The following is a 15,555-nucleotide window of genomic DNA, read 5'->3' on the forward strand; positions in this document are numbered from 1 at the left end:
GTTGCATTGTTTTGTCAAGGAAATTGATACCATTAACAAACAGATGAGTGTTAGTTGTTGGATTTGGCGCCATCTGGTGGCCTATTATAAGATGAAGAAGTCCTGCTGGCAAACTTTGGGAGATTGGAATTTATGAATGAAGTTTTCATATTGCAATACTTTACCATCGTTATCTACCAGGTCTTTAACAAAAAATTTTTTTTTATCAATCCAAGATTGAGAAAAAAGTGATTTGTTCTTTTTGAGAATACAGCAGTTGTTCCAGATGCCTGACCCAATGACGTATATATAGAGCTCTATATATACGTCATTGGCCTGACCGGCTAAAACTTCCGGGTACATCACTACCATAGGTGATCAGCAGAGGGCGCCATGATATAAAGTGTTGGGGTGAGATTTAAAACGACAGCAAAAAATAAATAAATGCAAACCAGCAACAGCGATGCAGAACAAGGCCTTTAAAAAACACTTAATTCCACATTGAGCTTATCTCCGCAGTGACAGATGTTAAATAATAATTTTTAAAAAACAGTTTTGAATATTCTGTGCTATATCTGTCATGCCACTTTATCTGATGGCCATGTTTGCATTTCACTCAGTTCTGCTTTTCTTAGTTCCTAGTTGTTGCTTAGCCCTAGTTTTGCCCCCTTTGTTCTTAGTTCACCTTAGTTGTTTCTAGTTCTTCATTCACTTAGCTTTTGCCTCTGTAAACTTCTATATTTTATTTTTAGATTATATTTGTAAATGTATATATATTTTTCTATCTTGGAATCTGTTTGGTGTACAGTGTTTATTTAATGTCTACTGTTTCACGAAGAGAGAGTAAGCTAACTGCGATCCTTGGTATGTCATGTACATAACAAAGAATTGACAATAAAGCTGATTTTGATTTTGGAAAAAGAGCAGAACAGGAGATATGACGTGTAAGAGACATTACAAAAATGCCCTGAGGAGGTCTAGTGGGTAAGAAATATGAGGGAGGAATAAAAACTACCTTCTCTTTTTCCTTTCATTTCTGTCTGCAATTATAGATTGCTCAATTCACATCTAACTGTAATTCACACTTTCACTCATTGGTCTTACAGAGAACCAAAAAGTTTCCTCATATATTCTTTTGAATGAACTGAATGATTTGATGTCAGCAGAAAGATAAGAAAAATAATAATACTTAGTTCAGTCAAACACATATCAGGCCAGTTTCTCATAGTGGCAGTATGCAGCTACATTTTCTCTGTTAAAGTGGCTTATGATAGTACAGTCAGACACAGTGCCATTGATTTTATTTTATTTTTTTTTAGTTAAATTATTAGTCTCTCCTGTGGCCAGTGCAGACATCTCAGACAGAGTGCTATATAGTCACCCATAATCTCCATCCACCCATTTATCATTTGTGATTAATGAAGTTTATGTAGAGGGTGCTGACAAGAATAACTGTCTTCTCCTCTGTGTCACATTTCCTCCTGTGATTAATTGAACCTCTGGGGAATGGCAAGTTGAATAAAATCCTTTGCCTTTTACTAAACACTTGTGGACGAAAATGATGCTTATTCTCGCTGCTTTCCTTACTTACTGTGATTGCACTGAGAAAAATATGCCCATCTCATTGCTTGCTTCATGCCTCTGCACACTACACATGCCATGTTTATTGAAAATGTTTTGCTGTTTTCTGACTTCATGTTGCAGGTCAACTGATTAGTAAGTGCGAAGTCTGAGAGAGAAGTGGGTGTTTGTTCGTATCAGGGAACAAAAAGTTCTGCATAACAGATGGTCAGTGTTGCATAGAATACAGTCAGTCACTGCAGAAAACTTTGGCAAAAACAAGTTTTTGCATAATGCATGGATTCAGTCCCTTTACAAAGAGTAGCTGACAGTGAAAAGAAACTGCAGCTTCAGGTTTGCATGTTATAAACTGACAACTACAGTGCTGGTTGACCTGTGTACAAATCACAAGCAGACCTGAAGAGCTGCTCTTATCTCCAGCTGCAGTATCATGCAATTTGAAGAAAAGACACGCATGGAAGCATGAGGGAATATCGTCAAAGCGAGTTTGCAAAGCCCTGCAGGCCTTTACTCTGGGATTCTCTCCCAGCGTTGAGAAGACCCTCACTGAGATTATTCTTCAGATCCTTTTCTTTGTGGCACAGTTCTTTTATATTACAGAGACATGAAATGACTTTTTGAGGAAGATTATATGCAGCCTACCTAGGAGATGTCTCTCTCTGAGCATCAAAGCGTGATAACTGATGACAGTGTAAAGCTGCATCAAGAAATGACAAAAACCAGAAGAGTCTTGCATTGCAACAAGTTCTAACAAAAGTAAGTAAATCTTTGTCAAAAGGCAGTTTTTAGAGCCTCGGGAACCTTAAACTGATTGGATAGAACCTAATACTGAGTCACATTCTGAAATCAACCTGTGTTTGACCAGAGATAAGTATCTGGCCATTCTATGAGGCTGAAATCACATAATTAAGTGCAGCTGATAACAGCAGGACTACTTAATGATACTGTACACCTTGAATCTAGAACCCAGACATCACTCCTTTATTGCCCACTGTGTTACATACACACGTGGACAAAATTGTTGGTACCCCTCAGTTAAAGAAGGAAAAACCCACAATTCTCACTGAAATCACTTGAAACTCACAAAAGTAACAATAAATAAAAATTGATTGAAAATTAAATAATCAAAATCAGCCATCACTTTTGGATTGTTGATTAACATAATTATTTAAAAAAACAAACTAATGAAATAGGGCTGGACAAAAATGATGGTACCCATAACTTAATATTTTGTTGCACAACCTTTTGAGGCAATCACTGCAATTAAACGATTTCTGTATTTGTCAATGAGCGTTCTGCAGCTGTCAACAGGTATTTTGGCCCACTCCTCATGAGCAAACAGCTCCAGTTGTCTCAGGTTTGATGGGTGTCTTCTCCAAATGGCATGTTTCAGCTCCTTCCACATATGTTCAATGGGATTCAGATCTGGGCTCATAGAAGGCCACTTTAGAATAGTCCAATGCTTTTCTCTCAGCCATTCTTGGGTGTTTTTGGCTGTGTGTTTTGGATCGTTGTCCTGTTGGAAGACCCATGACCTGCGACTGAGACCAAGCTTTCTGACACGAGGCAGCACATTTCTCTCCAGAATGCCTTGATAGTCTTCAGATTTCATCGTACCTTGCACACTTTCAAGACACCCTGTGCCAGATGCAGCAAAGCAGCCCCAAAACATTACTGAGCCTCCTCCATGTTTCACCGTAGGGACAGTGTTCTTTTCTTCGTATGCTTGGTTTTTGAGTCTATGAACATAGAGTTGATGTGCCTTACCAAAAAGCTCCAGTTTGGTCTCATCTGTCCAAAGGACATTCTCCCAGAAGCTTTGTGGCTTGTCAACATGCATTTTTGTAAATTCCAGTCTGGCTTTTTTATGAGTTTTTTTCAGCAGTGGTGTCCTCCTTGGTCGTCTCCCATGAAGTCCACTTTGGCTCAAACAACGACGAATGGTGCGATCTGACACTGATGTACCTTGGCCTTGGAGTTCACCTTTAATTTCTTTGGAGGTTGCTCTGGGCTCTTTGGATACAATTCCAACGATCCGTCTCTTCAATTTGTCATCAATTTTCCTCTTGCGGCCACGTCCAGGGAGGTTGGCTACTGTCCCGTGGGTCTTGAACTTCTGAATAATATGAGCCACTGTTGTCACAGGAACTTCAAGCTGTTTAGAGATGGTCTTATAGCCTTTACCTTTAAGATGTTTGTCTATCATTTTTTTCGGATGTCCTGGGACAATTCTCTCCTTCGCTTTCTGTTGTCCATGTTCAGTGTGGTACACACCTTTTCACCAAACAGCAGGGTGACTACTTGTCTCCCTTTAAATAGGCAGACTGACTGATTATGAGTTTGGAAACACCTGTGATGTCAATTAAATGACACACCTGAGTTAATCATGTCACTCTGGTCAAATAGTTTTCAATCTTTTATAGAGGTACCATCATTTTTGTCCAGGCCTGTTTCATTAGTTTGTTTTTTTAAATAATTATGTTAATCAACAATTCAAAAGTAATGGCTGTTTTTGATTATTTAATTTTCAATAAATTTTTATTTATTGTTACTTTTGTGAGTTTCAAGTGATTTCAGTGAGAATTGTGGTTTTTTCCTTCTTTAACTGAGGAGTACCAACAATTTTGTCCACGTGTGTATATACATGTGAATAGCCTGTAGTATGAGGATTATTGATGCCTCTAATTGTATAGAATCATTAATTATGGAATCACATTCAGCCAACTGAGATGTTTCCAGCACTGCAGTCTGCCTCCTTACACAAATATTTCAGAGGCAACACTGATAAATGCCATTAGAAAGTATTTGAAACATACACTGCACATGTACTTACTGTTTATATAGCATGTTCTCTGTAGCACACTGTAAGAAACTGAAGCTTGAAAATTCATTACTCAGTAATCTTTAAATATTAATAGTTACTGTCTCATGAAACATGATAAAGATATGAAAGTGCATCCACATGATGAACTAAAGCTAACAAAGAATGATATCAAAAGCGAAGGGTGGACACATTTAACTTCATGCTTGATAAATCTACACTCAGCATAATTGTCATAACCATGACAATGCGTAATTGTTATCAACAAATACAAAACAAATTGGCTCGCTAAAATGACAGGCAGCTAAGACATGCAGGAATGAACCATGATGTAACCGACTACAATATGCACAGAGTCATGTTGACCCTGATTAAACAAAAAAGAAAGAAGAAAGGTGGTAAAGAACAGAGACATATCTACACCCACACTGTCTATACTGCAAACTGCTGCTCCTAAGACCTTCAGTGGAAAGCAACTGGACTTTTTTTTTTGGTTCTTCAGAAGTGAAGAAGCCTCTTGCATAAGAGGTGAAACGTCAGTTCGGTGCAGTTCAGTTGCTTTTCACTGAAATTCTTAGAATTATCACGACTCATATGACTGAGAATCTACACAGACACACACTGATCAGCCACAACATTTTGACCACTAACAGGTGAAGTGAATAACATCGATCATCTGTAACGTTCTGCTGGGAAACCTTCAATCCTGACATTTCTGTGAATGTTTTGACATGTACCGCCCACCGTAGGTCAAACAACCCCCTGTTCACCCAGGTTCCATACTCCTCAGATCGAAATCTTATTTGGCATCTGTGGGATGTTCCAGGACATGTTCCTGATCTAGGTAGGTCCCACCCTGCAACTCACAGGACCCACAGAATTCACTGCCACCATCCCAGTGCCACAGGGCATCCCCAGAGGTCCTGTGTTCATATCCCACTGGGTCAAAGGAGTTTTAGCAGCATAAAGGAGACTAACACATCATTAGACAGGTGGCTATAATGTCATGCCCAATCGATGTACTTAGCAGTGCTGCCTGTTTGTAGATTCAGAAGAGCACAACCCAACATCTTCCTTCCAATTATTGCTCATCCCCTAACGCTATTAGGCACCAACCAGGCTAAAAGTCTCATTCTGGATACAGATGGCAGACATTGTTATAACACATGAAGTCTAGTTAAAGACAGAGAGCAGAGATGTGAAAAGAAAAGAAGCACAATAAGGAAGGTGTGGACTTGTGATCCTTAACACTTCTGTTAAGCACCTTCACTCAACATCCTATGAGAATGGCGCTTTAGATGTTTTCAGATTGGTGTGTTGAAGTGTTGCTTTGCAAGTGTAATTTCCTTTATATTCAGTGTAAAGATTCATGTGCCTATTGAACACATTGAACTGCTGGAAAAAAAAGTTTGAAATGTGAATGACAGAGCCAAAATGTAAAGCAAAAGGCATCTTGTATGCTGTGGAATGTAATGACATAAATGTTTAATTCAACATTTACCAGTATATATTATAAATCATCTAAAAGTCATTAATGAGAGCAACTTTTTAATGACAGGTTGTGAAAAACCCTCTTGGTGAATGTTTGTTCTGTCTGTTTGATATTATTGTTTACTGATAATTTGGGCTTTCGTCGTTTAAAAAAAAATGAAGACACCGTGTCCACAGTTAGACGATAACAAAGGTTTGAGGAGTCTACAGCTAACCTATAAGCATTTCATAGTGGCAACGTTTCTCTCTTTTTTGTTCTTATAGTATAGTGGTGCCTGCGAGCTGCAAATAAAATGCAGAGGTCTTCTCCGGTGTGTCAGAATGCAGGTTTGTGCCACCTCATTGTGAGTCAACACAGCCTGGTACCTCCCGAACTGAGAATAGCAAAGGTGACAGACAACAAACTGAGTCCCCCCGGCCTGTTGAGGCGCATTGAGATGACAGTATCTGTCAAGAGACACACTCAGTCTCTTTCACTATAATACTTGGAAAAGCTGCTTTTCTTCATGACATGACTGCAAATGCTGTGTACGGAATACATCACTAGCACTGCATCGGCACATGTGTAAAATCATAATGCATTTAAGAGAGAAATCTGAACAAATTTTAGTCACATTTGAGAGGTTCTGAATTTTTCTCCTATAATATTTTATCAGCTTTGTGTTCTTTGTTCTGCTCAGCCATATTTCTCATTTAGTAGTTTGGCACAGTTTATACAATTGAGTGCTTCTCTCCTCTCTGTTTGATTTATTCTTGCTTTTATAGGTATTTTCTATCTTTTATTTTCTAAAGAGGCAAAAGACATTGTCGTGATTGATGCCATTGTTGTTGTCACACTGTCAACATCAGTTCTGTCAGTAAGAAGAGGGAGAGCAAACAATGATTGCAACACGGGCAAGAAAATGCACGTTTGCAATGAAGTAGGGCGATGCAGAGGACAAGTTTCCTTTTCAGAGATAACGGCTTGTGTACATTTGCAGCTACTGCAGCGTGCCGTCATGATTGCACATCAAAGTATCAGTGGTTGTGGAGGTACCAGTTTGTCATCATCCCAAAGCCGTTTAACCACCAGGCTTCTCACTTCACAAAGATTATCCATCATAACGCCTCCTGAGATGTACCACGCCTCTAACTAACAGTGTCCACGGTGAAAGTAGTGCTGAGATAAAAATGTGAGGTTTCCATGGCAATGGAATGCAAAGAGGGGATGATGCTGGGCTTAGGCTGGGTAATTCTTTGGTATATCTCTGTAAAAATGAAAAGTGAGCAGACAGGTGGTGGTTACAAGTACACTGTAAAAAACATCCTAATTTGACTGAAAATAACTGCAATTTCTAAGGAGGTGTGTGAAATGACAGCCACTATCTGGAAATTAACAACTCATCATTTTAAATATTGTGCCAGTAATGCCAAATCACATTTATTTTTCATTATTTTGTAAAAAATGTAATTCATACTGTATTTGTTTTGTTTTCTTAAATTACGTACAACTTTTGTAAAATGACAGTAATTCTCGGTACTGAAATATGTTGTTCCTTATATAAATAATGCCAACATGATGTAATGTTTATTCCTCATATTTTTAAGGTAACATGCCGTATTTTGGCATACTTTTGTTTAAAAACTCTGTAATTGTGGATTATTGGAATTAAGCTAACTTTTCCATTACATCCAACATGATGCAAAGACTTACAACACATCTGTGTATTCTCAGAGACACATTGTAGGTCTTGAGGATGAATCTTTTTGACATGTTGCCCCTCTGTTCCCTCACTGGTCTGGCAGTGATGCTGCAAGAGTTTGTTGGTGATTCGAGGGCTTAATTTTTCATTGTCGTCCACACCTGAGAATGTGTGAAAGGCCTCCCTGAGGAGCTTTGTATCACTGCCATAATCACCAACGCTGCTGGACCTCACTGTGCCTTCATGGTTGATTATAATTTTGGACTTTGTCATCAGATATTTACTCATGATATTGATTTACTCAAATAAAACTCATACTTTTGTAAACCCGTGTCACTGTCCACTTTATTTAGCAGCATATAAGGTAGGTTACTAGCCTCGCCACACTAGACCCATGCTCTGAGGATGCAAGGGTCTAGGCACGCTCGACAGGGAGGGAGGCGGGCTAAAAGGTTGTCTATCAAATCACTCTGCAGCAATTGGGTAGGTATACAACCAATCAGCGCAACGAATAGACTCCAAGAGCGCCGGAAATCAGAGGATGCGTTCTGTCAAAATCGTTGCGCATCTGTCGTCACTTAGTTACGCCCGCCTTCTAACTCTACACTTCATGGTGATTCGTCCGGCCAGTTTTAGGAGCATCCAACCTCGAGCCTTATTGAGGGTAACTAGACCCACCCTGGCAGAGAATTAAATTCGTTGCCGTGGGTTGTCTAGCGTGGCTAGGCTAGTAGGTGACAACACAGAAAGGCCATTTTTGGTTTCACAGCTTGGGCTGTGAAGATGCTAGTAACTGGTTGACACTGCAAATTTGCATCAGAGTAAGTTCAGCAAAAGTGTTTTGGAGCACTGAAAGATAGTGGTGTGTGCTTCTTTCGTCTGCCAGAATATTACTATTTACCAATCTTGGGTGTGTGGTGAAAAGCTCATTTGATTGAAATTATTCAGGCCAAATCTGTAAAATAAAACAGTTCTGTTGAAGAAGTGTTCTGTGTCCTTTAGTTTAGTGAAGATGCTGGATACTAATAATTCATAAAATTCTGTAAAAGAAAGGTGTTTCACTGCTGAACTGTCTGGTCTATCCATTTATTGAAGGTGTTTGCTCATTAGAATTTATGAAAAGACCTGTGAAACAGAGCATTTCCCTGCACAATCCAATACAAAATGATGCCGTCAACTAATTTTCAAGCTGGAAATATGTTGTTTATGCACTTTGAATGTCTCTTTTAAAACCATTTTTATGTTTTACAGTGTAGTGACATGAATATAACGAACAAAATGCCATTTGAAAATATAAGAAATGACAAATTACTTGTGCTGTGGGAACAAAATCAAACTCGGTGGGTGCTTCACTTCTCTTTTGCGGTTTAGGTTAAGTTGGAGGTGAGGATTAGGCAAATATGTTTAGGTTTAGTCTCCAGGAAATTAATGTAAAGTCCGTGTAATGTGGAGTGATGGAAACAGGGCTGTGCGTGTGTGCGTGCGCGTGTGTGACAATATGAGGAGGCTCACGTGACGATCTTTTAAATTCCTGTTTCCCTGCAGCGCAATTTGTCAGTGTGAATTGTGCCGCTCGTACGCATGTCTGCTCATTCCGGCCACAGAAGGTACGAGGACCTGACTGCTGGAAGCATTCAAGCGTCGCTCTGCGCTCTTCATCATGTTTTTGTTACAGTTTTGAGCTCGTTTTCTGTCTTTTTCTCCCCCTCGTCTTCCTTCTGAAGCCTCAGAGCTGCCTGGTACCAGGAGGAGCAGCAGCAGGAGGAAGCCAAGGAGAAGAATGCAACATTTTACCGCTGCTCAAGTGTTAGTTCTGCACCGATTTCCACGATAAGGGAGATTTTTACTCTTTTTTTTTTTTAAAGAACAGCGTTACGCCTTTGTTGTCCCCAATGCACGGGCTCTAGAAACGAGAGGAGGAAAACGGAGGATCGCGCTGCAACGTTGCAAGAGCTCAACAGCAAGAGAGCCAAAGGAGACCCCGAGCTGCAGGGTGTCCCCCTACACCCAGAGGAACCATGTCATCCACCAAATTCAAGAAGGATAAGGAGATCATAGCAGACTACGAGACCCAAGTGAAAGGTGAGCTGTGATGTTTGTGATTCATTGTCTATGCACAGTCCAGTCCGTCGACTTGATCAGCCTGTATTTGCTTCTTCTCCTCGTATTTCCACAACAGGCTGCATTCACCTTTGCACACACAGTCACGCACGCACGCACGCACACGCACGGACTTCTCCCGTCAGATTTCAAGCAAACCGTGACAGTCCATCCACTGACAGGAGCAGCAGAGTGCGCACAGGGAGCTCCGCTTTGATTTCCAGGCTCTCCTCCTGTCTTTCATTAGATTAACCAGCAGCGGTTTGTGTGTCCTCAGTGTTAATTTGTCATCACTTGGTTTGGATCCTGGTTGTGTCTGCTTTGTTGCTGGGTAAAAGGAAGTCAGTGCAGGTTGGAAGTCTGGCTGCTTTATTGCACCTCGTTTCTTTCATGTGTTGCAGGCCTGTGTTTGGTTTGCTGTGGTGGGAGATGATAAACGGATATTTGGGTGTAAATTTAATGCAGAGACCTGATCACACTCCGCTCATGTTTTGCCTTTGATTCTTTGTCAATGATTCCTGACATTATGGACAACACACTCTTTGTTTTAATGTCACCATCCACTCCTTTTTCTACGCTCCATGGCTCTTTAACATGATTTTACAAATGATTTAAAAGAGTCTAAAAAAATAAGCAGAGGATTTGACACTTGCCGTGATATCTATGATGTTTTTCCTATGCTTGTCGGCAATCATGTGACCTCAGGTGTCACAGGATTGTCAGCATCAGAGCAGTTTTTATCATGTATTCCTAATTTAGTGATAAAGCGACGGTTTATTCTTTCCAGTAGTGGAAAAATCAGAGCCTGACTGATGTATCAGTTGGCCGATATTATCAGCTGATATTGGCCTGTCACGGATATATGGATATCTGTGTATACATGGATAGTAAAGCTTTCTTTTTTGGAACATATTATGGAAAAAGATGTTTGTCTCATCTCTTACATCGTACAACACTGTCAGCACTCTACAGCACATGTAGCAGAGTATGTGGCTGAGCAGATGGTGATGCACAGTTGAGCAGCATCTTCATAGCTAACTAGTTTGTGAAGTACATTGCTGGAAAGTTAATAAACAATGATCCCAGAGTTTTACTTTTTAATACAGCACTAACGTCTAAAAATATAGAAATATTGACTGGTATATCGATATCAGAATTACTCACTTTTAACCCCCCAAAATCAGTATCGGCTTCTAAATTTTAGTATCAGTCAGACTCTTGTAAAATACAGAGTTGTACCATTCATATATAGAGTGTCCTGGCTGTGAGAGGACATTTTCCTAAGTGGGACAGAGGTTCAGTTTCATGGCCATTCACCAATTGCTTGCGCTCTCACTCTCTTTGGTTTCACTAATGTTACATCTCTGGGGCTTTAGCTGATCACCCTTTGAGTCATGTAGGAGAGAGCGAAGGGTTTCATGTGTAGGACTGATCTCCAGACACATTCCTCTTTGTGTGGGACGCGTATCAGCTGAATGATTTCTACTTACCAGACTTTCACTGCTCTTAATCTTTGTGCTGTGGCATTAGCCGGTCATTGAGGAAATATGCTTGTAAACATGTCAATGCTCATCTTAATTCCGTTGCTTTCCACTTTACTGCAGGCCAATTTTTTGGGGGATAATTCAAGCATCGGTTATTCATTTTAGATCTAGCTGTATCATGGGAAAATCTTGCTCTCGCTTCATAGATCCAGGCCCTGTCTGCTGCCTCTTTGCATTAGACAGGGTCCTTCAACTGCGTGAGGAGGAAGGATGGTAATTTATGGAGAATGCTGCTTGTTTCTCATTCACAGCTGGTGTGTTGCATAGCCTGGAGACACACAGGGCTCTGCTTTTGACATCCACCACCTCACAACAATGGCAATGTTATGGGCTGAAGCAGGCAGCGAGCGAACGGTAATGAAATTCAGATTGGAAATTGCACCTGTCTTGTTTTGAGTTATTGCTTTATGGTTAATGTGTACATGGCAGAAGGGGCCAAATCATCGTGTGTCACTGATTAGGTCATAACAACATGGCAGGGTTTCTTTATTATGTATGAGGGCTAATAGATGGGTGACAAAAAAAATCACTTGGTTTTGGCAGTAGTTAACAACAAAGACACTCTCAGTGTGTTGGAGAATTTTGCGTCGGTTTAAAGGCGATGGCTGCAGATGACATGCATCGTAACATAAAATTTAATTCCTCTGTCACAGTGTAACAACCTACTCTGCTAAAATCTTAACCCCTGCCATTAATGAATTTCTAACCAACCCCGAGGCTGGCTGCCAAAACTGAGGTCTCTGAAGGACCCTGGGAGATGGTGTTCACTTTATTCAAGCTGTTCAGCTGGCAGATCCTGCATTAGCATGTCAAAAGAGAGGTTCATACGCTGAACAGAGAGAGGCTGACTGAGGAGCTTGGACTCCGTTTTGCAGCAAACCACCATGTGGTTGCTGGACTGCTGCCTCCTCCTGTTTGCCAGCTTTATAGGCAGCTTGTGAAGTGGGCTCAACCATCAGCAGCTGTTTGACATTTACAATAGAAGCTTAGGGGATAAACCTATACTTTGCCACTATTGTATTCAAATGTATGCCTTGAAATCTGCCGATCACAAGATAACTATCTGGATCAACTGAGACAAAGGGGATGGTGGTTGTTGAGAGATTTGGTGATGAAACTTTAGGATTAAACTTCTGAACTCAGCTCATTTTTTTATTCACATTGGTTTGTGTTTGTATCATTTTGCTGTGCTGTACTTTGACTCGAGTAACAGCAGGTTTTCTTGGCTGTGTTCCGTCAGTCCAACTCTGCACTGTTTCATTGTACTGGATGAAGTAATACATTTTTGCCCCATTATAATTATCTTGCATACTGGCCCCTTAATAATGCTGTTTTTCTTGCAGTAATTTGCAGATAAAAGTCGGCGTGATCAGTTTTTCTAAGCTGATGGCTTAGTCTGATAACTTGTGTCCAAAGCCACATCTGTAACTTATTTTATGTGTGTCAATTATTTACTTGTGATTGTCATTTACATGCACAAAAAGCACAAGGCCCATAATGGTAGTTATTTCATAGATGTAACACTTCTTTAGCTCAGGCTCAGTCATTGCCCGCACTGACACAATAAAACCACACTCAGAAACACACACATTTCTGAACAACACAACAAAGTGTTGTTGAAAGGAATTACAGTTTTACGGTTGTGAGGTTAAGAATGGTTAAGAATGATGTTCCTCCATTTGTTTCTAAACTGCTCTGATCAGAAAAATTACTGCAGACAGCTGCTCATGGAAAATTTTCATCGTCCTCCAGATGTACACATTAGAATCCACCCACACGAAGCACATGCACTTGAGGTGATACTGAAGAGGAAGCTTGGTTTTAACACTTCTGGGTCCAGGTTTCTTTTTGTCATTCGTAGTTATTCTCTGCTGATTCCTCCCTACTAAACTGAATGCAAACAAGTTTAAACTCTTCAGCAGAACCTAATAAAAACCTTAAAATAATATATCAATAATAATACTATTGTCAACTTACAATATAAAAATACAGATTTTGCAGAGCACACGCTTCTCCCTCAAGTACTATGTATACAATAGTATATTGTGCATGATCACAGAGCTTTATGTCAGTATTCCATTGTGGTATGTAGAGTTGTGTGGTTTATGTTGTTACAAAACACACCTCTAACCACTTGTATGAGAGTAAAACTGCATTGTTATTATATGTATTTAAAGATCCCTCTAATGAGCCTGAAAAGTGTTGTCAGTTTGGTTAAATGCTGGTGAGAATTATGTGAGACACAAGGTGTGTGTCTGTTTGTTGTTGCTTCAGGCCACATAATCTGCAGAGGGAGATAAATGTGTAAAACTTTTTCCTGCTTGTCTGTTTGCAAAGCGACACTGAATGCAGTATTTATGCACTATAATACACTCAGAACTAGTAAGGTCAGTTGTAGATTGTGTATTCAGAAACATGCATTGCTCAGAAATGTGTCTGATGATCAGAGCTTGTTACCATCATGGTGGGATTTGGTTAGTTACTGATTAGCACCCTGCTGTGCAGCATAAAGCCGCCTGTGTGGAGACTGACATGCTGGGAGCTGAAGAAATGGTCACACTGAGTCACTTGCTGAGGATCTTTCCAGCTGCCCGCTTGTTTGGCAAACCTGCAGCAGACTGAGTGAACATTTGCAAAGGAAAATAAAAAAAAATGTTCACTAGCTATTAAGGCAGAATAATCTTGAGCAGAACAGCTTGTTTATTCTGTGGTCCAATAAATTTTGGCCTTCGTTCAGTCTTGGTTTGTTTTTGTGCGGTGGCAGTGACTAGTCAAACAAAGACACAGCACACATTTCTCTGTTGCATGATTCATGATATTTATATAAAGTAAACTATTAAAGGAAACGTTAAATACACTGGGACATACACTTGTTCACTTTCTTGTTGGGAGTTAGATTAGAAGACTGGTACAGCTCCCAGTTGTTTAGACTGAGTGTGACCCTGGTATATTTTAGCACAAAGACTAGAAATGACCAATTTGACTGTGTCCAACAGTAATAAAATCCACCTGCCAGCTCCTCCACTCACAAGTTAATATATTATATTGAATATTTGTTTTGTGAGTACAGTCTCTGCGTCAGTCAGCAGTCAGTGTCATAGATGCAGTTTCCCAAAATGATGAATAATTTTCTTTAATCCATGTGACATTTTATTGAAGAAACCTGAGAAGAAAGCTGAAAGAATATTGCATTTCTCTTTTCAATGACAGTAAAAGAGGCAGCAAGACTGTGATTGTATGTGCTCTAGCTCTACACACACACACACACACACACACACACACACACACACACACACACACACACACACACACACACACACACACACACACACACACGTTTGTACTTCTATCTTAGTGAGGACATCCATAGGCGTAATGCATTTCCTAGAGCCTTATCCTAACCTTAACCATCACAACTGATTGCCTAAACTTAATCCTTACCCTAAGCCTAACCAAACCTCAATTCATACCTGTTCTCTAAAAACAAGTCTTCACCTTCAAACATGGCTGTTTCAAAGTGAGGACCGGCCAAAATGTCCTCACTTTGTAAAAATGTCCTCACTTTGATAGTTAAATGCAGAAAATGGTTCTCACCATGTAGCAAGTACAAGAACACACACACACACACACACACACACACACACACACACACACACACACACACACACACACACACACACACACACACACACACACACACACACACACACACACACACACACACACATTTTAGGCTCCAGTGCACCACATTTGTGTGTTACACTTTAGAAAACAATAACTTCCAGTCATTCTGAAGTGTCATCCTGCCCTCTGTCACCATAGAGCTTGGCCTCAGTTTTCTCGACTTTGTTGACTCTTCTCTGGTCTCTATAAACTCAGTATGATGAATGCAGCTGCCACTTGACTGAGTTTGTTCTGTCTGTTTTACAAGTATTCGTGACATAATCAGCCTTTCATGAAACGGCGGATCTGCCAGGCATAGATTATCATTTAACCAGTCATAGAGGAGTTTTTCTGTTCATGTTCTGGCATTGATGAAGTAGACAAAGGTCCATTTAAATGTAAAAGCACTTTCATTTCCTTGGTTATTTGGTGCCAGTCAGTGCACGATTTCTCTTCGCATTGAACTTTTCTATGCTGAAAGAATTTTAATCAGCACTGTCTGGAGGATACCTTTCAACATCATGGCTCTAGTAAAAGTCCAGTACTACACTGCTGTGTGCTGAGAGACTAAAGCCTAGTTACAGGCTGTTACACTTAAAGGCCCCATTTTATACCCCTTTTCAACAAGTTAATCTAAGTTTTACAATTCCCCAGAATGTATCTTTTTTTTTAGTTTCAGCTCAAAATATCATCA

General features: G+C 40.1%; 1 protein-coding gene across 5 annotated transcripts in view; it reads left to right on the top strand.

The window, feature by feature from the left end:
- Positions 1 to 9,080: 9,080 nt before the first annotated feature.
- Positions 9,081 to 15,555, top strand: part of srgap3 (SLIT-ROBO Rho GTPase activating protein 3) — a 67,846-nt gene continuing 61,371 nt past the window's right edge. The window contains exon 1 of one of the 5 annotated variants that reach the window (XR_007941875.1): positions 9,081 to 9,636. Coding sequence is in view for 4 of the 5 variants with exons in the window: in XM_051948115.1 (XP_051804075.1) it covers positions 9,573 to 9,636 (64 nt within the window). In the remaining variant the exon portion in view is untranslated. The remainder of the gene's footprint in view (positions 9,637 to 15,555) is intronic. The other 4 variants (XM_051948115.1, XM_051948117.1, XM_051948116.1 and 1 more) reach the window with 4 other exon arrangements.

This window comes from Acanthochromis polyacanthus, chromosome 5 (assembly GCF_021347895.1).
Source record: "Acanthochromis polyacanthus isolate Apoly-LR-REF ecotype Palm Island chromosome 5, KAUST_Apoly_ChrSc, whole genome shotgun sequence".
NCBI lineage: Eukaryota > Metazoa > Chordata > Actinopteri > Pomacentridae > Acanthochromis > Acanthochromis polyacanthus.